At 41.9% G+C, this 25,979-nt stretch overlaps 4 protein-coding genes across 4 annotated transcripts in view; 2 read left to right on the top strand and 2 right to left on the bottom strand.

Annotated features, from left to right (window-relative positions):
* LOC126557894 (protein Notchless) overlaps nt 1-25,979 on the top strand; it is a 195,019-nt gene that overhangs the window by 76,848 nt on the left and 92,192 nt on the right. The gene's annotated exons all lie outside the window — the stretch shown is intronic.
* Nucleotides 1-25,979, top strand: part of LOC126556762 (putative ATP-dependent RNA helicase DHX57) — a 300,736-nt gene that overhangs the window by 187,709 nt on the left and 87,048 nt on the right. The window lies entirely within an intron of this gene.
* LOC126557181 (protein claret segregational) overlaps nt 1-25,979 on the bottom strand; it is a 333,201-nt gene that overhangs the window by 282,468 nt on the left and 24,754 nt on the right. The gene's annotated exons all lie outside the window — the stretch shown is intronic.
* LOC126559719 (muscarinic acetylcholine receptor DM1) lies at nt 5,177-24,019 on the bottom strand. Its single transcript, XM_050215891.1, has 5 exons — nt 23,469-24,019; nt 11,189-11,421; nt 10,762-11,114; nt 10,300-10,467; nt 5,177-6,620 (listed from the first exon to the last, which is right to left on the bottom strand). The coding sequence occupies exons 1-5, from the start codon at nt 23,992-23,994 to the stop codon at nt 5,234-5,236; spliced, it is 2,667 nt and encodes an 888-aa protein (XP_050071848.1). The 5' UTR covers nt 23,995-24,019; the 3' UTR covers nt 5,177-5,233.

Below are 25,979 nucleotides of genomic sequence, written 5' to 3'. Positions count from 1 at the left end.
GTTGGGTCGCATCGGCAGCCGGGTCCGCTTAACGGGCCCAGTGTCACGATGAATCCTACATACCCCGTCTTGAGGGTTGGTCTGTAGCCGCAGACCTCCTTCCGAGATGGGGACCTTTTGAAGGTTCCCTACACGTTAACAAAAAAAAAAGAAGGGATTCAACGGTACAACAGAATGCCCAGGAAATTAAAAAACGCGAGCAGCGTACAGGAGTTCAAGCGTAGGTGTGCTGTGTATGTCAAACAACCTGTGTAATGTTAAATATGTGTAGATGTCCATGTCACTCTATGTTGTGTAACTGCACTTGTCATCATGATCTAGATGATGATGATAAGATTTTTTTTGTGTACTTTTAATTTAAAAAATATATAAAAGAAAGAGACAACGCAAGTTTGAGACACGCACGCGCATATGTGGACAGATTGATGTCATTTGTGGGGGATTCATTGTGTGTTCACGGTCTGGAAGTTCACAACGGAATTCATACATTGATGGTTGTATGTGGCCGAGTTCGCAGATATGGATTTCCCTGCTTCGGAAGGTAGTGCCCTAATCCACCCGTTGGTGTTAGAGGAACTGGTCATATGCATGTCGCAGCGGTGTTCTTAAACGTGGTGGACCAGTCCCATTCCTCGATCGCTGGAACGTTACGTACTGAAATACCATTGTCGTGAAGTAAGGCTCATTTCTTCCTCGGTGAAATTGTGTTGGTCTTATCAGATATGTTAATGGCTTGTTGGATTCCTCGAAATTCTCTTCGACGCTCCCACTTGCGGTTTATTAATTTTTATTATACAACTAGAGTAAAAATATCGTAAAGATAATTCCGTCCTTCTCAAACCTGTTTTGGAGTAAGAGGTGGGACTTATCATCATCATCATCATGTGGCATAGAAATAATTAAATAAACTGTACATGGAGTTAATCCTATACTGGTTTTTTTTGCAGTAATTTTCTCCTTTTCCCGCAAAAGATCGCCCAAAATTTGAATTGCAGAAGGTACAGCGTAACATTTTATTTCTTTAAATTTTCGGTTTTTTAAGCATCAAAATGCTGAAAACTTAACAATTGGCAAGGTCTAAGAAATTGGGAAAGGTATTTTCTATTTTTATCTTTTTTTTATTTCAACAATACTGTAAATAGAATTAATGTTCTTTATCCCATTAATAGCATTACAATCATCTTTCAAACACCACCAAAAAACGAGCCGCGAAACATTGCCACAAACGGACCGCGAAATCACGGCCCTGGCCGTGCTGCACGATAATCGCACTCCGACTGGATTCATGTGTCTCTGCGCACTGTTTTGTATCGTATTTACAACCCGTAATTGAATTTACGGAGAAACGGCTTCAACGGTTCGGCTAACACCTTCGAATCCGGGTGCCCGAGCCACCCGGTGACGATGATATCGACCTGTTGCTGCTGCTGCTGCTGCTCGCTGGTTGATGCAAAGCCCGGCGTGTGCACATTATGCCTCCGGTCCGACTAACACGACCGCAACTGAACGACGATGTCACTGCTGGGCGGAGTTGATTGTTCGAGGCCCGATATTATCCGACGCTGGCTTCCCTTTTACGGATGCGTACATGATGCGAGGAGATTAAATTTCTTAACTAAGTTTGTTGTCCTACCTAAGTGAATCGCTGCGCCGTGTAACGTACGTGCCCGGTAATCGGGAAAGTGTGGCATGAAGTTGTTATGCAGCTCATTGCATTGCCGAACGGTTGTGCGGCGACGTGGGTAAGCTGGGCACTGCCACGTTTCCCAGCACCGGCCCAACGGCACCAGGGCACAAATGAAAAGATGGAAAAGACTAGCTCTCCGGGCAGGCGTAAACGTGTAGCAAAATACGCTTTATCTTAATCAAATTCAATTTCAACTCGGTACCATGCAGTGCTAATGTTATTTGCGTTGTAACGGACGATAACTGCTCGTCGAGGAAGCATGTAGCGTGCGTATAGATGTGTTGTGTGTGTTTGTGGAAATTGCAAACCGTACTACAGCACTCAACCTACGGCCAACACATATCCCTGCGTAGCATCACATTTCGAAAAGCGCTAAAGTTTTCCTGTTCAAAATTTCCGAAAAAAGGAAAACAAGTTCTATTAAGGTTGTTTGTGGCTTTTAAGTTTGCTGCACTGCTACGGTGTGAAAGTTTGGCAAATTTTATAGTAAATCTACTTCGTTGCCTTCTTCTTTGAGACAACAGCCTCGAGAAGCTGCTGCGATGCCTGCGACGAGATCTGTGAATTTTGACTTCATTGTCTTGAATTTTTAGAGTTTCAACATATGCGGAGCCATAGTTTTATACAATAGTTAAGAAACAAATGTAGTGTTAGAGGCTCGAGGCCTCTTTAAAGCTTAGCCGAGACTTGGTTTTACCCGTTGCCTCGATGGATATTTTCCTTCACTTTATAGTATAACCCAAACAATAATCCATACGTCTTTAGGTTAGTCGGTTATAATAAAAGCTTCTTCCAGGTGTGTGTGTGTGTCTCTGGGACAGAAAGAAAGACACAAAAATGACAATCGATAAGAGAAAATCGATATTCCGGTAAATCAAGAATTTAATCCATCGCAACACGAACAAACAACGCTGCGGTAAGGGTAACGGACGGAACGGATGGAATCAATTTTTCATAGAAACATCAAACCGAGCTTGTTACCGGTCGCCCGACACACAAGGAATCCACATCGACTGGCAGATGCACAACAGCACACGCTTAACACAGTTCCGCCGAGTCCCGTATTGATCAGAGTCCGAATGCCATATAAAAGGATTCGGTTGCTTTTCTCACCGCATGCAGGGAGTACGTGCCGAGACCGGGAAATGCACACCAGTTGCTCCAACGTGGACGTGGACCGGGTAATATCAACCGGTCGAGAAATGTTGTTTTCCTGTGCTGAGCTCCCGTGTGAGAAACCGGAACGGAACAAAGCTTAAGCGGGAAGGGAGGCGTGGTTGATTGATCCGGATTTTCACATCAAGTTTTCTGTTTCGCAACAAAAAAAAAAAAAAAACGCGCCCGAGCGATAAGCAATAGGTCGTGCTTGTGTGGTGGGACGGGTGGAGGACACTGTCGTAAGTCAGTGGTAAACGATGAAAAGTTGTTTTGAACGATGTATACTCACCCGGCGTAGATCGTTATCCTTTTGTTATGCCGTTGAATCGTATCTATGGTCCCCGGTAGCTGTGGCGATATGTGTGGACAGGGATAAGGTACAAGCGGTTCCTACGAAGAAATGGCAATTGCACACAGCAGCAATTCAATCGCAAGTTAACGATGGACAGTTTTGGAACTTTACCCGTCCCACGTTCGATACAAGCAGATAAATGGCTATTTTTCATCGCACACACCTGATAGAAGATCTTTCCTATTTGAGGATTATGGTACGAGCTATTCGCTGTCGGTAACAATTTGTAATACCCGTCTTTCAAATAAAACTACGTGACGATAATATTGTCTGTTCGCTTCTAGTGACTGAAAAGCTTTGAAATATATACATTTGCTGTTGCATTTGATTTTGTACATAGCCGAAATTTTTTGCTATTAAACAGTACAATTCTTAGACTGATTGCTTATTTTTTTGCTATTGAATGTTGGACAGCTTATCTGCAATTCCGTGGTATAAATGAAGAAAATCGTTCTGAAGTGTTGATGTTTATGTTCATGTTTATATAAATATTTTAGGTCCGCCCAAGACTGAACCAAATGCATTAATAACTTTCTTAATTAACTAACTTACACGGTTTTTTGAGGTATATTACTCACACAGTTCAGGTATATCATTGATTCAATCTGTGAGATGCGAAATTGCTCGGATGTTGTCAATGGATTGTTCCGCAGGATTGTAGAATTACCATCATTTGTCATCCTAGTATTCATAACTCGGGCAGCTGTACAACTGTCACCTAGACGTTTTACATCACCGGATGCTTGGATCAAAAACGTGTGAGTGTACAAAATAATCGAACAAACCAACGACAGCATCCGAGCGATTCGACATCTCGCCGGTTGACTCAATAATATACCTGAACTTATTCATTATATGCTCGAAAACTCTGTAATTATCTAACTTCAAAATTAACTAACAAAAATAAAGAAATATCGCATAACAAGGTGCTGGAAACAGGGATTGGAAACATAATTATTGGAAATTTGCAGGAAAACAACAGCAGTAAGACGAGAGCGAATGGTGGAAAGGAGTATATAAATATCGAATAGGGGAGAGAAACGATTAAAGTGGCGAATACAAACAAGAATCGTATCATTATGGCTATAACGTTGAGGAGGTTTCCGGAAGGAATGTAGAAGTGTATGAGGAAGAGGAGCTCAGGAGCATTTGTGTCACCCAGCAAGAAGCCCAGCAACAAATAGAGCATTGTTTCATCTGCACAGAGTCTACTGGAGTACAAGCCCAAAAGTTGACATCGCACGCTGTAAGGAGGGAGTGGAACACCAGACAAGCCAAAGAAACGGCACAAGAGTGTTCCAAAGAAGAAAGAACGTAGCAGAAATACAGAGTTTTCACACACAACGGATCACTAAACTTAGCCGTGATCTTACGTATAAGCTCCATCTATTTAGTATGCAATTATAACTAAACAAAACTGAGTAATCTGACATTTTTGTCATAAAGTTCACGAGCATTGGGGGTGAAAATTGTAAAGTAATAAAAATCTCAATTCTTGCAATATTGTAAGCATGAAGATGGTTCTTTTTGCCTTATATAAACTAGTGTTAAAGAGCAAACTACCGACCTTTAACAAATAACAAAAAGGTACAACTTACCCGTACTTTCGCTACTCGCACTACGACGGTCATCATCATTTTACTTGTAACGTTCAATGTAAATCTCCTTTAAAGAAACGTTAAACAATATCTTTGAAACTCGGCTCGGAACGATTTACTACGAAGAGGATATAAAACATTTATTGCTAGGTAACACCACATACACCGTTCACTATATCTATTTGTCGCTAAGTCCACAGTATTGCCCCGGCACTACATTGCCTTCACCGTTCGAGGCATACCACAACAGTCCGTCCGAACATCCCTAAAGTAAGTATCAAAACGTGCACCACAGGTCGAAACCGTTCACCAGCAGCAGATGCAGCGCATGAGGAAGAGAATGGCAATTATGAAACAGCCGCCGGATGCAAAGATTGCACGATTGCCCGCCCACTACAGTGGCTCGCTGTGCTCCATACGGCTGGGGACCGCGGCGTACTAGCTGTTCGGTTGCCAATGTCGCGCCTTCAGTCCGTACCGGCAGAGCAGCACCTTGCGGAACGCGTCCCGGAACGCTTTGTTGAAGATGGTGTAGAAGATCGGATTCACCAGACTGCTCGCGTATCCAAGCCACGTCACAAACTCAAACACCCACTGATCGATATTATCCTCACAGTGCTTGCAAACGCTCGGCAGCAGATTGAGCACGAAGAACGGTGCCCACAGGATAACGAACGTGAAGAACACCACACCCAACACCTTGGTCGCCTTCTGCTCGAGCCGAATGATGCGTCCATGGCGCGATGAATTGCGCGATATCATACTCGAGTTGCGCGAGTGATGCGACCGTACCGTCATCGTTGTCGTAGCCATAGTTGGCACCGTCGATGAGGCAGCTGCAACTGCCATCATCGCTACCGTAGCACCTCCACCACCCGTCTGATGTTGCATCAGACATGGTGAGGAACTGTTCTTTTTCGGTGCACCACGGAACATGGTTTCACCGCTGCCGGTCACACTGCACGAGCCTCCACCGTCGAGCGCGTTATGGCGTAAATTGATCGATCGCCGCAAGGACACACTGGACGGGCTCGCTTTCGTTGGAGTCAGCAGCAGCGAGGTTCTCGCACCACCAAAGCTCGAACCGCGCCGCTGATGGCGGCGCTGATCCCAGGTTACTACGGAGATGCCCTTCGGGACGCTACACTTACGACTGGGGGAAGCTAGTGCCGAGGCAGGAAGTGTCGAAAGGCTGCTCGAAATGGATCTCGTCGGTTGCGAGGTTACGTTCGAGCTGGACGAAATGGAGATCGTGCTGTACACGAGACTATCACCTGCGGCCGCTATCGAGCTTAGGTCGGAGCTTGTCTTTACGATCTTGATTTCGGCCGGGCGCAGATACTGCTGCCGGCTGGATGCACCTTCACCGAAGAACGGACATTTGCACGGTGGTGGAAGCTTCAAGCTATGCCCGCCATGACTCTGGGACAGCGGATGGGGACTGACAGCCGGGCCCGTACCATCACTGCCCGTATCATCACCCTCGGGATGTCCGGCTGTTCTGGAAGATACTGTATCTTCTCCCAGCTGAGCGGTTTTTTTGCACGAAGAGTCGACCGTTGATTTATCCTCCCGCTCCCTTAGCTCTAGCAGCACTTCCTGCATAAACTGCTCGTCCACCTCAATTTCGTCCGACTCTGATGGAGGTATTGCGTGCGGTAGACTTTTGAACCGTTTGCGAACTAACCGGACCGGCGGTGGCGTTCCAGAATTTCTTCGATTAATCCAGTTCGAGGTGGAACTACGCCGTTTCTTTGCCGGCACCGGTGATCGTATGGTCACCATCGTAGCGGGTGCTGCTGTATTTTTTGTGCTTGGTTTTTTGCTGTGGATGAATTCGATAATAGTACATAAAATGAAAGGTCAAAGTTTACAATTTTAAGTGTGTGCTGATCAGAGAAGCTTTGAAAACATATTGTAAATCTTTGGCTGTTTGCGCCTAGCAGTTATGCAATGCGCATTCTAAGAGCACCAGAAAATGTTCGGGATGAAAATGCAAACAATTAATGTTAGTGAGTTCTATACCATAATTAAAAAAAAATTACTTTACGTTGATTATGTTTCTTATAATACTCCAAGCTCGTGGATATTTCTAGATTTCTTTAAAAGCATTAAATTAAGCAGAGAACAGCCGCAGATAAAAAATGCACTTCCGTTCCAAAGAGACTTTAGTACATAGTAAAATGATTTTTCCTGCGAAAACACATGATTATATCAGCACCCACAAGCAGTCGTCTTTTACTTGGGCACCACACGTTCGCTGAACATGAAAGCGTTAGCAGAAACATACAAGAAAAAAAAGCCCCCCATAGCGTACTCAGCAACATGTTACCGTCGTCGGCGAATTGAATTTATCGCGATACGATAACTGTAATGTAATACACTTCATCACCTTACAGCCCGTTACCATGCGCTGGCACATCGGACGGGACGATGACGAATTGACTTTGCGAATCCCGTGCGGCATTCCCGCGGCCGGGGAAGGCAAATTTATCATGTTAAGGATGATGTAATGAATTTATCATTGCCTCATGCGGAACGATAAATAGCAAATAGCAGCACCAAACGACATCGGTGTCACATTGCTTTCCACTACACAAAAAGTGGTAGGATAAAATGATTCCCAGCACACACATATACACACATATACACACATGCACGGTCGAAATGGCACATCTGAAGGTTTTTAATACGTCAACAACACTTCGGACAAGTATTAACTTCTTCGATCGAACGCTGGGAATTAAGAGGAAAATGGAGAACAAACGGAAAAATGTCCAGCGTAACATGATACGATTATGCGGAATGTTGTTCGTGCCAGCTTCTTCAAACGACTTTCCAAGAACACTAGCAATGTTGACCTTCCAAGTATCGGGCAGAAACGTACAAAACCCATAAGGAAGGTTCGGTCGTGAGTTTGCGAGACGTTAATAGCACACTATCGCACACTGAAATAACACTTCGAAACACTGGCTAGCTGGTTCAATAGCTACTAGCTTTAGTTTATACTCTATTTCCACCAGAATGGACAATCGGTGCCGATGTGTTGGCCACGTGTCGCGCACTGCTAGCATTTCCTTGCCACGACCGTTCCGTTCGCGAAGTGATGACATACGTAAAAGATTACTGAAAATTCCTCAACTCAGCATTAATCTTATGCCATCAGTCAACGTTCGAGGACGGTTTTGGGTGGTTGGGTTGGGCGTTTGTATGGCGAACGATAAGCTTTTGTTAGTCGCGTGCCACCGTTCGCACGTTCGCTTGGCAAACGCTGGTAACGAAAGAAAGAACACAGCACAGCAACGACACGCAAACACACAACAAAAAAAAAACATATATAAATCGCAAGATACATGAAATGGAACTCCTGCCCTGTCATCGTCGAATCAAGCGTCGCTTTCTTGCCAAATATCAGACGTCCACCACGTGTGTATACGTGTGTTCGACGGATGTGTTCCAGCTATCGCTACCACTACACTTGTCTCGCATTTATCAATCCATCAAGGGGTATCGTATACATAAGCCCGTAGCTAAAGTCATTGCCAAACTCTTTTTTCCATTTCCTCTCTCTCTCTCTCTCTCTCTCTCTCTCTCTCTCTCTCTATGTAAGACGCTTCCGAACTGGAAAAATACATGTTTTATGAATTTTGGATCCTTCGGCGGTTTTTTTTCTCGCGCACTTCGTACGCTTAAGTCCACTTTCATCCATCTTTGATTTGGGCACAAAGTCGTTCGAATGAAAAATAAAACCAACCATTCTTCCACGAAACACTTTTATCGTATGCGTATGGTAGAGCGTTTCGGATGAAAATAAAAATAGTGAAAGGATTCAATTTTCAAAACTATCTCCTGAAGGATTCTTCCAAACACAGCCACCAGAAGTAGTGGAAAACTCGTAACCATAAGCTTCCATGGATCGAGATTATGGAATTAGAAAGATTTTAATGAAACTTTTGCTATTTCTCGCCACTTTATCTCATACCAACAGTTCATAGGTTTTATGGAACAAAAAAAAGATAAAAATAGAAGACAAAAATGTCAGATACTGTTTACCGTAAGGATACCGCTCTCATTCCATTTTCCACAGCATAAACGCCACCATTCTAGTGTGGCATCAACAAGTTGTGATAGTCGGAAAAAGCTTCTCTTTTGTTCCTAACATTCCGACAACGCTAACATTCATAAAGGGGACATTTACGTACAGCCTACCGTGCAACGGGCAAGTCTCTAAGCGTAAGCGTAGTATTCTGAACGAATTTGCAAACGTTTTACTTAAGCGATCCTGTTAAAGCAACATCGCTGCATAACGTGACGGCAAGAGGGCTTCTAACGTCGTTAGATAAGCAGCCATTTCGTCAGTGAAGGTTCCATTTATGCTCAGGGAAACATTATGAAATGTGAACAGTTAGACGGATATATTTTAAAGCACAGAAGCAAAATGTTGAGTAAAGGTTTGGGTTTCGTTTGTAATCCTTTTTTAACTATTTGAGAATATTATAAAAAAATTAACTGAATTTTCATTCTTTAACCCACAAATTTCATACACAAATCTGTAATTTACTTTCAAAAGAATCGCAAAAAAAATCACATTCTCAACCATTTTTTTTTTTTTCGACAATTTTTTTCTTGAATTCCTATGCTGACTGCAACTGTGAAACTGTGCAAAAATAAAGCACATTTTTCAGTCCAAATTTCACCTCACAGCATCGCAGCCCGTCGGTGTGTGTGTTTGTGGGGCTGTAAGTTTCTGGTCCGTAACACTTGCCTCCCATAAACATCATTAAAATGTTCACAACGAGTTCACTAACAATCCGTCAACGAGCCTCGTTTGTTTGTTTTTGCTGTTCCCTGCCCAAACCCCAACTGATTATGTACGAACTGCAGTTTGTTCTGTGTAGTTGTTTACTAACGTTAGATGGTCTCAAGCATCCAGCATCCACTTCTTGTTTGCCCATGGTTTCTGTAGCTGTTATAGCTGTTTGCTAACATTGTACGGTTTCAAGTATCGAGAATGCTATCGTGTGTGAATATGCGTTTCTGTACCGTTATGGCTATGGACCTTTTGTTTATAATGTTTACTGTTTCAAAATGTTTAATAGTTTTTTGTCATTTGTTTTTATTTACATATGTTGAATTGAAACGTAATTTTGTGTTCATTTAAGTGACGATCCGTTAAAGCTCTGATAAAATTCTCGGAATAATGGTTGATTTTATTTTTAAAGTTATTCAAAAAAAGACGCTTTAGGATACGAAAAACAACAAAATGGTGAAAAATATCTCTAATTCATATACAAAAATGCAACCACTTTAATCCTGGCGTTCCTGCACTATGATCTGTTGCTTGACCATCTACCTTCAAGGAAATATCACTATCTCTAGAAAATTTAATCAACATTGTTGTTGATCAGTTACAAAAATAGTAAAGAAAAATGCATATAAATATAGATGGCAAAATGCCGCCAAAATATTGTGAATTATTTTCAAACCAAACTTCATACACTTACCGGAATGATTCATTCTCGCGATTACGCTCCGGTGATCGTGCTTTACCGCTTAGGCCAAGATGTCGATCGCTGTGCTGCGCCACGGATTCTAACCCTTGGGACAGCTTCAGCATCTCTTCGCCAAATCGCTGCATCGCAGTCATCGTAATGGAGCTGGGTTCTGGAATGCTGAAGAAAAGTTATCACTGACGCAACACCGTTGGTAGGGTTGCTGGTGCCGAGTGCGGAACAGTCATTCAATGCTGCCATCGATGCAATTACTAATTGAAATTTCGTGAGGCAGATTCCAACCTCTTTTTGACAGCATCGTACGCTGCGTGCCTTATAATGCTTAAAGCTTCAGTTAATTTGAAAGCAAATCTATTCGTCACGAATTTTCGTTAAAAACCTCGTAGAATTAAAACACGAACAAACAAAGCAAACGGAAACATAGTTTGCATCCTGCAACACAAAAAGCCTTACCTGGACTCTAGCAACCACAGATCATGATTATCCAGCGTGGAAAGCTCCGTATCGGTTGACGCAGCGGAGTGTGCGTGAGGATTCTGGGCTGTGGGCAGACTGAGCTTAATTATTCTCTTCCATGTATTGCGCCGATCAAAGGCGGGCGCCTGGCCCAACCACCCACTCGACCATCCGCCCCCACTACCGACACCGCCCAGATTTTCGCTTTGCTGTGCCAACAGCCGCACTGTCAGCGTGTAGGTTATCAGCATCACACAGAGCGGTATATAGAAGCAGACGATAGATCCGACCAGCTTGTACACTGGGTCCGGTATTTGGCACGTTCCGTTCACCAGCACCGATGCATGGTTCTGCGAAAGAAAAAACGACACACAACGTGGTATTTTTTTTTTTACATCTCGAAGCTACCCAGTGGCACACTTACCTTCGAATACATTAAACTTAGCGGGAGACTCATCGCAATCGAAAGCAACCAAACGAAACTGATCTTCAGCACCACACGGCGCCGCGTTTTGTTGCGTCCGAACTTCATGGGATAGCGTAGCGACAGATAGCGATCGACGGAAATCGTGCACAAATGCATAATGCTGGCGGTGCAAAACAGAACATCCAGGCAGATCCACACCAGACAGTATTCGGAATCGAGTGGAAAGTGTCCTGCAAATACACGAAGCAAAACCCCGGTTTGTTTACACTCACTCGAATGTGCACTATTTCTATTGCGAGTTCGACTCCAGCGATCCAGGCTCGCTGGGCTTTGGTGTATTGAAACTGCGATGCCGTACAATAATTGTTTCCTTTTTCTAGCCGAAATCGATATTTTGTTTGATGGGAAATTCAATCGCATTCATCAATTTAATTGCCAAAGCTACATCATTACATATCGTTCTTCAGTACATTTACCAAGTTACGGGTTAATTTTACCAATCGCACCTTTACAGACCCTGTTAACCCACCGTCTGGTGTATCTCATTCCCGACGCTCCAAAACACTGGGACGGTTGGGTTGATTGGTCGGGTTCGAATGCCTCGTAAAATGGTTCTTTGATCGCCGAACGCTTCATTTCATTGGCAAGTAATTAATTAGTTTCAGTAATATTCACTCCCTTCAGGCAAGGAGTCAGTGGAGCTGTTGGTGGTTAACAGAGAGAAGAAAAAAAAAAAGAAAAATACCGGCTGACTTCAGGCAACAACCAAAAAAGGGCAAAAAAATGCGGAAGAACGAGGATAATTGATGAAACGCACGTACCACAAATTAAATGTATCCGTACACTCCTCCACACAAAAGCTCCTTTGTCGTAGCACTTTAGCACTGGTGTAAAAGCCAAACAGTACATAAAGCGCTGTATTAAGGGGTTTAATAATTAATTTTAATTAAAATCCTTTTGTTTTACCAACCCCGATATGGAAATGATTTTTTTTTTACCGTACGTAAAACATGTATATTTTAAATCTTTTTACAATTCTCCATTTTTTAAAATAGCTCTGCTACCTGGGTGCTGGAAGTATCAGCTTGGGAGCGTACGTGTACAATTATATTGATTGGCTTTCCGATGCATACATTTTTTTTCCACACTCACGGTTTTCCACCTCAACCAACCCCTTTTGCGTTGATCACTTTTAATGCTTCCCCAATCAGGCACCATTTATTTCGATTCATCTCGCAATCGATCAATTTGATTAAAATTTCAGTGGCTTCCGGGTGTTTTATGGTTGATTTGTTTTCCTAATAAAAGCAATCAATATGGAATATGAAATATATCGGGGAATAAAACGTACTGCAAAAGTGTTTTACACATCGTTAATTTCGTTTAAATATGGACAAAAATATTATGACAAAACAGGCATCACAAATTCTAACCAGAAATTTGGAAAATTTTGAAATTTAGAAATAAAAGAAGAAAAATATTTTTATCTTCGGTGCTAAAAGCTAGATATGAATTTCTTAAGTTAATTCGTTAGCAGAATAGTCAGTCCCGTGTACGGAGATATGATCCTAGCGAGATTCGATGTCCAGCCCTACTTTGTGAGAACCAATGGCTCTAGCGCCTCCGGTCACCGAAACATCCCATTTACAAAACATAAACCAAGGAAATAGTTGAAGAGACGATTGTTAAATTGTAAAAGAATATTGAGCTGATGCAGAAAGAAAAAAGTTGATTCACGCCACTTATGTTATAGCTTGAGGTAGTCTTTCAGGTCGATAAAGTTCCAATTCCGCTTATGAATGTTATAATTTATTTACATCATATAGCATTGGAAGGTGTCATACGAAGCGCGGAGCTAGACAACGATATCCGTGGTACGATTCTCTGCCGGTCTCTTCAATTTCTTGACACCCTACTGAAACGTGAAGCAGCGAAAATTGGATGGATGATCAATGCGACGAAGACAAAATAACTGCTTGCCGAAGGCTCTGATCATGACAGAGCCCGAGTGGGAAGCAGCGTGTTAATCGACGGCGACAACCTCGAGGTAGTAGAGGAGTTCTGCTACTAGTAGTTCTGCTGAGGATGCCGGACTCATGCCCCGCCAATAAGGTATTCGTCAGCGACCCCCAGTTCGGCACGAGGCGTCGGGGACCAAAGCGAGTTCGTTGGTTGGATCAGGTGAAGGGAACCCTGTCGAAGATCGGGTGCCTACATGGATGGGAAGCTGCAGCCAGGGATCGAGTTACTTGGAGATCGAATGTTGACCGAGCCATGTCACGACAACTTACTTTTAAAAAGTGCAGGTTGACATGAGTGAGTGAGTGTGCGAAAATTTATTTACAAAATAAATTCGTTAAAATGTGATGTTCACGAACGTTGAAATGCCGCTGAAAAGGGATATTTCAGCATGATTACGATGCTAAACCGGTTTCTTAAAATAAGTGTTTCAAGAAATGCATTAATAGAACCGATCTCTCGACGCAATCATCAATTTTAAACGATTTTAAACACTTATGAAATATTTTTGTTAAAATAAGTTACTGAAACAACGTTTTAAATTCAGATAAGAGTATTTGAAAGCGCCATTTTACATGGGTTTTAAGTACAAATATTTTGTTAAAACGGTATAATTAAAAAAACAGATCAGAGAAGCGATGAGCAGACTAGGGAAGCAAACAGAGAATTTCAAACACCTGATGTCCGCCGCTCAGTCCGCTCATAGGAAAATTCGGCTCTGGGTTAGATGAGCAAATAACAATCGGTTTGCTCAGAAGGATGCAATCACAGTCAAAGGGATTGAACTGGGCGGGCCAAGGACCAGCTGCTTGGGACCCAGAAGCAACTGTAGCCGCTGACAGACTGGCTAATCTTAACGCAAAAAGGCCACATTCGCGAGCGAAGCAATAATCGCTTCAAAATGTGTTGTGAATTTCTGCGATTATTCACAAAACGCCAGAAAGAGGAGGGATTGGAGGGTAGACGTGATTGCATCAAGGAGACATAACATACCACAACAATTTATTACCTCGAACTAGGACCCTTTTTTGAAAACTAGGCCTAGGCAGTGAGGAATTTTACAATTCGTCAGGACAAAGAAACGATTTGAAAAGCCGTGACAGCCGGCAAGAAATGTTGGCACCTATTACACCTATACAAATCGAGCAAATGGCCCATTTTACGGCCATTTCGTTAAAGAAACTTTATTCCAAGCAATGAAAATGTTAAACATTGCTATCTTTAGTTACTAGCAATTCGACCAGGCTGCCAAGGAAATAAAAAGGTTTAATGTTGAAATGCGTTCCAGAGTTTCCATGCACATCGGGAACACAAAAGAAGGTTCTCTACTAGTTGCCTTGACTAGTCCCGATAGTCAAATAATCGCCGCACCTGCACCAGGACGGATGTGCGTATCACATCAATATAGCTGATAAATCTCTAAAACAAACAACGGAATAACCTAACATAAGAAGCTCCTAAAATCATTTTTATTTCTATTTTCTATCATCTATTTATAAGCTTTTTTCTCAAACAACGATAGCAATATTTACTTATTCCTCACATTTGCCAGAGATGCACTTACGTCCCTTTATGGCACACTGTTTATTAATATTACACCATTATTTCCTACCGTTTTCCTACAAAAAATCTCACCCAAAACTCTATTTGTAGGTATTTATAGGTATTATCCTCTCGAAAACCATACAACCTTTTTTCACCCATAAGCTTGAAGTGTATATAAAAAAAGAGAAAAAGAGATTCTGGAAAACGGTGAGCACAATACGAATTAATGATAGCTATAATGTTCCGAAGAATGCTGATTAATCTTGTTTGATAAATAGTTTCTCGATACTCTCGACACCATGCCGGTGGCGGCTGGAGATCAAAGAAATGGCTCCACTCTTCTGTCCTTACTGCTCCGTTCTCGAATCGATTTTGCGATACTACCGGTACCGGTTCATAAAAAAAGTTTCCGTTTTTTTTCGCTCGGGCAAGAAAACTTTTGCCTTCGTTCAGTTTCGCGCAGTCTGTGGATCAGTGTGTTACGGCCATTCTGTAAGTTGGTTATTTATTTCCAATTATTTTACTACTCACTCTGCACGTTGTTCCTGCATTTGTTCTTCGTTCTTCTTAGATACTAAACTTTATCACATTGAGTGCATCAATTTTTTTCTGCTTTCTGCAGCGTATTTAGAATAGTTTTTTTTAAATCACATAATCACACGAAATTATTATATTTAATAATCAATCCAGTTTTAATCAATATTCTTTCCTCCCCATCTGTACCACTGGCTTGATTGATTATCAGCATTTTATTTTTCTATTAGTAAGACACACGCACACACAGGCCCAATCTTCCAAATTGGCTCATTAGGTGTCGATTTCTGGGAAAAAGGATTAAAGCATCGAATATTAGCTCATTTCTGTACAAAGATCAACATGTCGATTTGTCTTGAGCGTTCAAGACCAAGCAGGCGTTGGAGATATTCTTCGCCTCGGCCTGATGAAGCTGTAGCTGACACTGGAAGACTTCCGAAACTATTGTGTTGAGGTGCCGGGAACTCTTTTTTTTTCTTTCCTCCCTCATCGAACAAGACCCACGGTCTGGGACGTACCGATGGACGGCGTTCGTAAACATCATTAATTAGACGTGGTGGCAAACGAAAACAATTGTTTGTGTAAATGATTTCAGCAGTTTCCCGGCAGTGCTTGGCCGTTTCCCCCTCTTCCCTCGTGGTGTAAACTATTGCAGAAGGCTCCGAAACGGAAGTGTACTCCGTAGGTTCGTTCATTTTCCGCTACCGGCCGGCCACTGGCTTTTTTTTCGTCTCCTTGGTCGTTTTTTTGTGTCTCTTGAATACCATGGCAAAACGGTGTGAAAGTATGTGTGTGTGTGTGTGTGTGTGTGTATGTTTTTTTACCCATGCTATAGGTTAACTTCCGGGCGTTAGCTTCCCATGGGCCACAGCAATGAAGTAGGCAGGATTCAACCGTTCCGAGTAAAACCATTTTTCATCCAAACTCGTTCCAATCGCCCGTTGGGCTTTACGGTCGGGCAGCACCGCCATTCGCCGACGATGGTGGCTGGAAGGTGGCAAAACGGAAGAATAACACCCTGCCTTCAGCGGCCGTAGAATCATACATCGACAGCATCGTCGGAAGGCCACGTCGATGATAAACAACGCTTACCGACAGCTGCGACGCGAGATTTGCCTGCCACTGTCAGTCAGGCATTTGACAGGATCCTTCCACAGGGTCCGGAAATGTGTGTGTTTGTGTGTGTGTGTGGGTGTATGGGTGGGTGAGTGTGTTTTTTTGTTTTCATTTCTTATCCAATGTTTTACGGTTTCTTTCTATGCGATCCTGCGGTTCCTGGCATCCCACAACATTCCGAAGCCGTAGAATTCCGTACGGGCTGACAGTCTGTCAGCTCTGCAAGCTGCCAACCGGCCACAGCCAACCCGAACGGTACGTAAAGCCCGTACTTGACTTTGTTCGTTCGCCTATTGACTGACTGGCGTGGATTGCCCTCGCATGTGGACACAAAGAGAAGGACACCGTTCCGCAGGACTGAACAGCATTGGCAGGCGTGCTGAGGCGACCGTGTGGAACCGGTGTATAAATATTTCATGATTCGAATTTACATAATATTATTCGTAATGCTTTCTCCTGCCCCGGACGGATTTACAGCGCGTCGGAGCAACAACATCCGCAGTAGGCAGGATGGGATGGGTACGGTTTTCCGGCCCAACAAGATCATCTCACGCCGAGGAAATGCTCGCCTTCTTATGTCTCTATTGTGCCCACGTGGCCTCCCACCAAGTGTGAAAAGATTTTAAACAACATACTGACAATTGTTTAACACCTCTGCCGGTTGGGCTCTGTGTGTCCCCGCAGTGGGCTCCCTGCCTTGGAGAACGGTGGCGTAAGCTCATCGGTGATAAACAGTTATTTTTGTTTCGGGTTTTCCTTTTTTCTGCCCCATGTCTTGTTTGTGTGTTTTTGCTGCAAGCTATAATGCCAATTGTTTGTTAATCTTGTTGAAGTTTGCTACAAAAACCAATCAACGAGAAAGTGAACGAAAGTAACCTTCATAATTTATGAAAAAATGTGGGAAATTGATCGTCTTTTATTCAATTTTAAACACTCGACATGTTTTACATACAAACAAAAACAAAAATAGCCCGTCTTTTTTCATTCACTGCTGTTTTTACTATCTATTGTTTGAAGCACATTCGTTGCTACTTAACGACGGATATCCCGACAGGACATTCTAATCAGCTACAGGTTAAAAATCAAATCAAGGATGCTAGATGTGGCCGGCTTAGCGACTTCTCATCATTGTAACACCAAAGTAGAAATACAGGAAGAGACAAAAGAAAAGTCTTTGTAATAAATCCAACAAAATCCAAGCAAGAAGCGATTTCACTGCGTACAGGCCTGTATAAATTGAAGTGAAATCTTACCAACAATAAGTGCACTAAATAAGCAAACAGAAGTATAAGGCTGAAGATCTGCTCTATTTCGGTAACTTCGGCAATTGTAATAACATTCTCCAAGAGCCCAAAAAATGCTCTTTGCAAAGTGTCTCCTACCGTTTGAAGAGTAGAAAAAAAAAAACGAAGCTTAGATTAAACCAGCTGTAACATTGGAGGGTCAATTTACTTTTCGTATATTATGGCACACTCAACGATCTTCTAAGTCGAGGGGACAATTCAATGGTTTTTATGGCACGTAACTTTTATGCCAAGCAACAAGACAGTCATCTCTCGCTATAGAAGGCCTATCTGAATGACTGTTGTATGAAAAAATAGTGCCTCAACTGTTAACCCAAAAAAAAGGTAAGCCACAATACTAGATTTTAAACGAAAAATAACTATTTACTCAAAAGAGGGATTTACTATTATTAGTCCCTTGTGATTCTTCTGCTTGGCCTTTATGACCTTCTAAGTCCTGTTCGGCCATCGAATGGCTTATTAGACATGCCGATACCACGTAGTTAGGTAGTCAGTTTTCGCTACGGAGAGACGGGTCCGGATGAGATTTGAACTCCGGTCCTGCCCTGGGAGGACCGCACTGCCGTTGTCGCCGGGTCACTCCCGGTACTTATAATATTCCCTTGTGGTCGTCGTTCGTCGTTCATGGTAAGTCCAGAGTTCAAATCCCTTCAAGAACGATTCCCCGTAGTGAGGAATGACTACCCAACTACGTGGTGTAAACCAATCTAGTAGGCCATTCGATGATCGGCGGGACCAAGTAGAACGTTACAGTGTTTCTCAGATCATACAACCAGTGTTTCCATGTTTAAAACAAAATGCGATTTTAGATTTAACTATAATAAGACGATGATTGGTTGAAGCATGGAGACACTTGTTCTGTGGCCTGAGAAACACTGTAAACCTAGAAGAGAAGAAAATGAACCACTTTTCCTGATTTATTATTTCAAGAAAACTCTTGATTGAGTTATGGAACTATACTTTTGCGTATTTTTTATTCAATGTAGATGCAGGCTTAATGGCATGTCTCTCTTGTCACAATCATACCTAAAATCAAACTCCTAAAAGAGTTTCTTAGCGTTGTTTACTAGCTATTTGTCTCGAAAAACATTATAATATGAGTAAAAAGATTAGATAGGAAAATTAAGCAAATAATAAGGAATATCTCAATAGATATTTTACAGTCTTTTGTAAAAATTCCGGAGACCGAAACTACGGCATCAAAGCACGTTCGTAACTCTAGGACCACTTAACCGAATTGAAAAGTAAATAATCATTTTTTCACATTCCATTGGTTCACTTATAGCTCGTTGGGAAATTCTACCCATCCAGTATAAATTAAATTTGTACATTTGCGCTCAACTTAACATTCCGCCACATACCCCGATTGGACATTGAACAATACGGACCGCCCATAATCTCTTCCGCATATCGATAGCTGGATCTCGCTAATGCGTTCAAAAGTTTGGACAGGGGGGAAAAAAAAGTTTCCTCCCGTGATATGGGTACCGGGTCGGTGCTAGTGGGGTTGTGGAATGTATTTCATTAGCTTAATATTGTTAGCTTCGTAGCCGGATTGAGTTAGCATGAGATTGCAGCCTACACATCGATCAATACCGGGATGGGAAAGGCAACAAAAGAATAAACTTTTGTTCCTAAAAACCCGTGCGCCCATACTAAATAAACCGTTTGGATGTCCTCCTGTTGTTTTTTTTTTGTCTTCTTTACTACTTGCCGCCCGTCTGGATGGCTCGTTTTAATTTTGTTGATGCGTTCAATAGTCTCATCATCCCATTTTTGTTTGTTCATCAGGGCACGCAGAGTGCCATTTTTTTCTTCTTGTTGTTGCTTTCTTATATCCTTTTCTTGCTTTGCTCGCAATGTGCGTCTATCGTGAGGCCAAATGTTTGTGTCTAAAAACGATACAAAAGACGAAAAAATAATAGAGAAACTCATTGAACTGACAACAGGCTGTAGCTTTTAGGGGCAAGCTGCAAATCACATCCCATGAACGTCGAATATGTGTGCGTGTGTACGTGCGTTTCGTATTGGTCGGTATTAGAGAAAGGCATCAATGAGAAAAAAAGAAAGCCCCGGCAGAAGTTTGGCAAGTGCCTTTTTTGCATCACGTGATTCAACACGCAGGAACCTTTACGAAGGTCAGACCAAAGCTAAGCCAGCGAGGACGCGTATGGCGTCCTATGAAAACACGTTACCGGAAGAAGGGCACAAACGGTTCGCGTTTCACGCAGAGCTACCTAGAAATATGCTCAAGTCATTGCCCGTAAAGGTCACCGCTAATAAGGGGCCCGCCGTGGGGAAAAATGGGGTTCCAGTTCCATGAGAATTGCAAAGTTGTGTTTTGATCGGAGTATCACACCTAAAGCAATGAAAGCACTTTCCCAAGCCAAAAGCATCCATTTGGGATGCCTTTGCAAAGAGGGGATCGGGAAAATGTATATGAATGCAATTAACTAAGGGTCGAACACATACACCCATTGGCACCGGTCGCTACTTCTGCTTACTTCTCTACCGAAAAAAGATATTTTTTCCATCGTGGGTAAATTGTATTACAAATAGCAATACTCTGTTGAGCAATGCACAGAAAGGGAAGAAAACAAAGAAAAGAGAAAAAAAGCTCAAAGTTTGATCGAATGTGACTGGTAGCTAGCATTATGGGCATGCAGTAGTTCCGCACACGTTTTTTTTGTTTCTAAAACTTTCAGCTTTCACACCCACCAACAACTCAATCATCGTACGAACGCCGGCAGAGTCCAGCTCACGTAGAAGGTGGAACTTCGATTGAAATGGCGCACAAACTGCAGCCAGCAATTAGCCTAATTGGACCGTGTCGTGCTGGTTTTGGAGAACATGTACCCGGAGGTTGAGGTGTCCATGCGACACAACCTTCAATCGATAGCAACTTTCCCTCAATTAGCACAAGCGGTTCAACACCAGTTTGTGCCAATACAATTCCACACGGTTTGAAGCATTGTTTGTAGGTAATTTTTTATAAGTAAAGCCTTTATATTGTGGTGTAAAATTTGGGTTTCAATACATTAAGTCAACAGCAAAAGATATGTAAGCGTTTTTTAAAGGTTTTTAAGATACTTTAAGATACTAACAGGCATTGGCATAGGGTTCTGTCAACATACCATGAACGCAAAGAATTGTAGCTTTGAAGTCACTAAATGTTCTCCTGTCTGTGGTCAAAAGTCAGCATCGATAACAACACAGATGTTGATATACGGACAAGGATACTGGCTGCCATCCAGTCATGACCAACCTGGCTGCCTACAGCCTAAGAGAACTTCTGGACTTACGCCTCTAAGACATGCACTTTCTCCAAAACTGACGAAATTCTCTGAACCGAGAGGAAGAGACTCAAACGGAATTGTGGTACGTATGTGCGTAAGGACAACAGAGACGGCGATGCAATGACGAGCTCTGTGAGTTGAAGATGATGATCTCACCATTATGCAGCAAATTAGACTCGCCATGCTTCGGTGGGCTGGTCATGTCATTAGGATAGCGCTGGACGCCCCTTATAGACTGTTAAGATCGTCCAAATGGACAAATGGGCCGTGGTAATCGCAAACTGAACGTGAATAGAAATGAAAGCATTGGTGCGTCCGCTACCAAAGCCAGAATATTGAATTGGCAGACGATTGCGCTTTCCCGATATCGAGGATGGCAGCAACGTACAGCAAGTAAGACCGCAAAGCGGTTGTAGCTCCAGACAAATAACAGAGAAGCCAAACAGATGACGTTTAACTTACGATCAATCAAAATTTTCTTATTACAAGCTTCAAGCCTTCTAGTAAAACTATTAAACAATTACACTTATTTATTTATTTATTTATTTATTTATTTCAAACGAAATATCTGCCGCTAGGGCTACATATAAGTGACTTAATTGCTAAATGATTTAAAAATTAAACTAAACTAAATACACAGAGGCTAAAACGGACGACAATCGATAGGCTTCAGTCAAACTAGGCATTGCAGAAACAACAAACAGAAAGGAAAAAAAACTACTACACGGATGGAAAGAACGAATCAAAGAATTGTAGGAGGAGGCGTTGGAAAGACTGATGGGAAAGATGAAAATCAAATAGGTGAGAAGCATTGTTAAACGCCTGAAAACATTGAAGTAGAGGATCACTGGAACCATACATCGTCCGTCTCGAAGGGATAAACAAAAAATTCCGCTGCCGCAGCACACGAGATGGAGCGTACATATGAATTCTAGATAATAGAGCAGCCGAGTCAATAACGTTTCTTAGCAAACCACTTATAAAAGATGCTTGAGAGAAAGCACGGCGATCGTGTAGCGACATTAAGCAAAGTAACCTGCAACGTGCAGGGTACGAAGGAAGGATATTTGACGATCTGCCTAAAAAGCGTTTCACTGCTAACCGCGTAAAATTACGCTGGACTTTTTCAACTCTAGTGCTCCAAGTCTGACTAGTCGGGCACCAAACAATGCTTGCGTATTCGAGAATAGGTCGAACCAAGCTGCAGTACAGAGCTTTAAGACAAAGTGGTTCCCGAACATCCTTAGACATCGTACAGATCTTTCCAAAAACCTTGTTAGCTCGGCTGACAGTGTAATCGATGTGATCACTGAATGTTAACTTATCGTCTAGGAGAACCCCAAGGTCACGAACAACATTCACACGATTTATAACCGCAGAATCCAACATATAGTTGAACATAATACAATTTGTAGAGCGAGAAAAAGATATACAGGAACATTTATCAATACTTAAGGAAAGAAAATTAACGGAACACCAGGAGGAGAAACTGTCTAGGGAGGATTGTAAGGACGAGCACGAATCAAGATCGGTTATACGACAAAAATTTTTTATATCATCCGCAAACATTAAGTGAGCCGATGAAGGAAGAACATAACTAACATCGTTAACAAACAGAAGAAAAAGAAGGGGACTCAGCACACTACCCTGGGGAACCCCAGACGACAGTGAAACTCGAATGAAACACATGATTTAAACTTAACTCTGCTTACACGATCATGTAAGAACGACTGTAATCAAGCCAGTAAACCAGGAGAAAACCCCAGACGTTTCAGTTTGGCTAAAAGCAATGTATGTGGTATTTTGTCAAACGCAGCTTTAAAATCAGTGCAAATATCATACGTGTTCGCTTAATCGAAAACGGTTAAGATAAAATAAATCCTTTTCTCCTACGGTCGAAATTCCAATGAAATAATTTATCCACACCAAATAAGAGGAAGATTTGATTCAATAATAACAACAAAGGCCCTCGGGACATCACGACTGACTCTGTTAATACAGCTCTATTACCAACAATCATTGCCAACAGGCATCGTGACCACTATCAAATTGATGGTTTCACTACGCACCGTTTGTGGTAAAATGTCTTACCCTTTCACACAGTAAAGCGAGTCAACGAACAAGCTGTGTACTTGTCGTACCCGTGTCTCTGTCTCCATTTGATTGATGTTTGAGGTATGGCCAGTAAGAACAGAAAAAATTAAAGCAATTCTATCGCAAGTCCATCAAAGGAGCTGATGATGATCTGTCTCACCGGACGTCTCACCATCACCATGCTAAAAACCATTGAATTGAACACGTATGACCGAGTACACTTTGCAAAACTGATTCCTTCGAACGGTGTTGGAGAGAACCATCGATACACGCTGTGGTTAACTTCGCAGCAGCGCAGATAATGGTCAAGCCGGACACTGAAAATCACAGCAAAAAAGGAAACAATGAGGCACGAAACAACAGGCTTACCTTTGACCAGTGTCAGGATTCCGAGCGGCATCACCGACAGCGCAACCATCAGGTCCGTAATGGCCAGTGACATCAGAAAATAGTTGGTGACGTTCTGTAACCGCCGCTCCCAAACGATGGCAAGGCAGACGAGTATGTTACCGGCGGCCGTACCAAACACGAGTATAATTGCTAGCAAGGCCCAGTAGTTGTGCAATGCGAGCGACCCATCGTCGTCGTCCTCGTCGCCCGCTATCTGATCGTCCAGCCCGACATCGGTCCCGGTCCGGTCGCCGATCGGGTTCAGGTTTGCAGTGAAATTAAATCGTTTCATGTAGCTAACGTAGCCGGTGTAACCTGCCGGACGACTTAAGCTGCCAGTGACCGAAGCACTGTGAGCACTCGTTGCAACGGTCGCCCTTGCCAGCGTCACCGTGCCGGGAAACCATTCCGGAAAAGGAACCGTCGATAGTCGCACAAAGTGTGCCGGCTTCGTAGACGACCAGAGCCACATTTCCACCGGATCATCATAGTACGGGCGGCCCATGTTCGTCGACGAGTACGGCAAAGTTAGTGCGATGGCAACGTATGCTGCAATCGCTACCTAACCTTCGTCCTTCGGTTGGCTGGTGATAATAGTACGGCCAGCCGCCCAGCTCCAACAGCCGGCACTCTACGCAGCAACCCACCGGCACAATGGATGGTGCCCTTCCGGTCTAAGACATCCTGGAAATGGGGGTAAAAAAAGGACACACTGTTGTTATTCGATTTCGTTCCAAACGCGCTCATCTATTCTAACTGGAAGTTGGTGAAAGTTGCCAATTAGGAGGGGATTTAATAGCATTCACTTCCCGACCGTGACACGGTACGAACGACCAGAAATTGTAAAATGTGTTTCCTATCGAATCTACGGAAACAAAGGGAAGGAAATATATTGTGCTGTAGTAGTTGCGTTACAAAAATTAAATCAATTTACTCTTTCAAACGTTTCAAGTGCAATGAGAAATAAATAATAAAAAATGAACATTTAAAAAAAAAAAACAAAGAAAAAATGTTTTCAGGATTTTGTCAGAATTTGTAACTATTCATAGGCATAAACAGATTTTAATAAACAAATAATATTTTACTAAATTTAATAACTGTCAAGCCTAGGCTTAGAATATTCTTAAAAAAGATAGCTTTAGTAACGCTTTCCTCCTTTGTATTCGGTTCTGGGGAACATTAATCACAACTCAATTTAACGTAATTCATACTCTTTAAAATTATAAACAATACACATTGATTGATTGTCTTGTTTTAGCTTACATCTGAAGTACATGAGGTGAGTATGAAGAAATGCTTGAAAAGACTTTACACAGTTGTTCGAGCGTATCTACAAATATGTTCAATGAAACAGCAGTATCGTGTACGTTTGTTGAGCTTGTTTTCGAGCTTTCAACAGTCAAAAGAGAAGAAAGATTCTGAAACTGAAGCTGAAACACCTTTTGTTGTTATCTGTTCATTTTTCTAAGCTCACGTTTTGGCTTCTATTCGTAGTTTGTATCGATTTTATATTCTCATCACTGCATCGTTTGCGTCGAGGCAATGATTAATGATAAAATTAGTCGATACCATTAACAATCATTTATCAGTCGCTATAGAGATTGTATTAGTGCAGGGTTTACCTAATCGCTTTGTAATTTGAACGACAAATTTCTGTACAGTAATTTCATTCCATCCTGCCATTCCATGATTCGCAACTATTGATATTATTTCGCTTGTATTGCTCATGAAATAAAGGGGAACTATGAAATTAACGTTTTACATACGCTTTTAAAGCATTTAATGTATTAAGGTATATTACAGTTTCAAAGAAGAAAGTTTTCGATTTGGCATTTGTGTTGAAAACCATATGGAACGATTGAAAATGCATTCAAATGGAGTGGAATTTTTTAGCAGCAATGGAAAATCATATCGTAAGACCAATGAAATTTACCGTATACAATGGAAAATGACCACAGTAATATAAGATAACCTGCTGTTCCACATTAAGCAAAAATTGCAAAAAAACAAAAATTGTGAAGTCAATTTTCAACGAATATTCTTTTTTTTTTTGTTTTTGTTAAATTTAGTAAAACATTTTGGAAACTCGTGCCTGTCATTGGATGAATCATAAAAATAAAGCTAAAATACTTATGAAAGACATTCTTTCTTTGCATTTTTAAAATCTACGATTGATTAAGTGTTGAAATAGAAAAAAACTTAGATTTTTTTAGTCGGATTTTTTTACAATCATTAAAGGTCTTTTAGTTATTATACAATCTCCGATAATTTTTTTTATTCATAAAGGACGGCCATACTGATTCTATGATAATTTTTTGAACAAAAACAAAGATGCTATAGAGACTTGTTGTTATAGAGAGTTACTGATGATCATTGTACTAAAATTTGGTAAAGTTATACCTAGTAAAAGTATCGCAATCAACTTTTTGAAAAGCAGACATAAAAGTGGTCTTATATTATTGTCCATCTGTACACTTTATCATTATAATC

The sequence above is a fragment of the Anopheles maculipalpis genome, chromosome 2RL, assembly GCF_943734695.1.
Source record: "Anopheles maculipalpis chromosome 2RL, idAnoMacuDA_375_x, whole genome shotgun sequence".
Lineage (NCBI taxonomy): Eukaryota > Metazoa > Arthropoda > Insecta > Diptera > Culicidae > Anopheles > Anopheles maculipalpis.
Note: the sequence above shows the minus strand (reverse complement) of the source record. Positions and strands in the feature narration are given on the sequence as shown.

What these genes read in the sequence shown, in the direction of transcription:
- LOC126559719 (XM_050215891.1), bottom strand. Translation starts at nt 23,994, where the DNA reads ATGGGCCGCCCGTACTATGATGATCCGGTGGAAATGTGGCTCTGGTCG. An exon ending in AATCCTGACACTGGTCAAAG is followed by an intron (nt 11,422 to 23,468) that starts GTAAGCCTGTTG and finishes GTGTATTTGCAG; the next exon opens with GACACTTTCCACTCGATTCC. An exon ending in CGCGAGAATGAATCATTCCG is followed by an intron (nt 6,621 to 10,299) that starts GTAAGTGTATGA and finishes ATTCATCCACAG; the next exon opens with CAAAAAACCAAGCACAAAAA.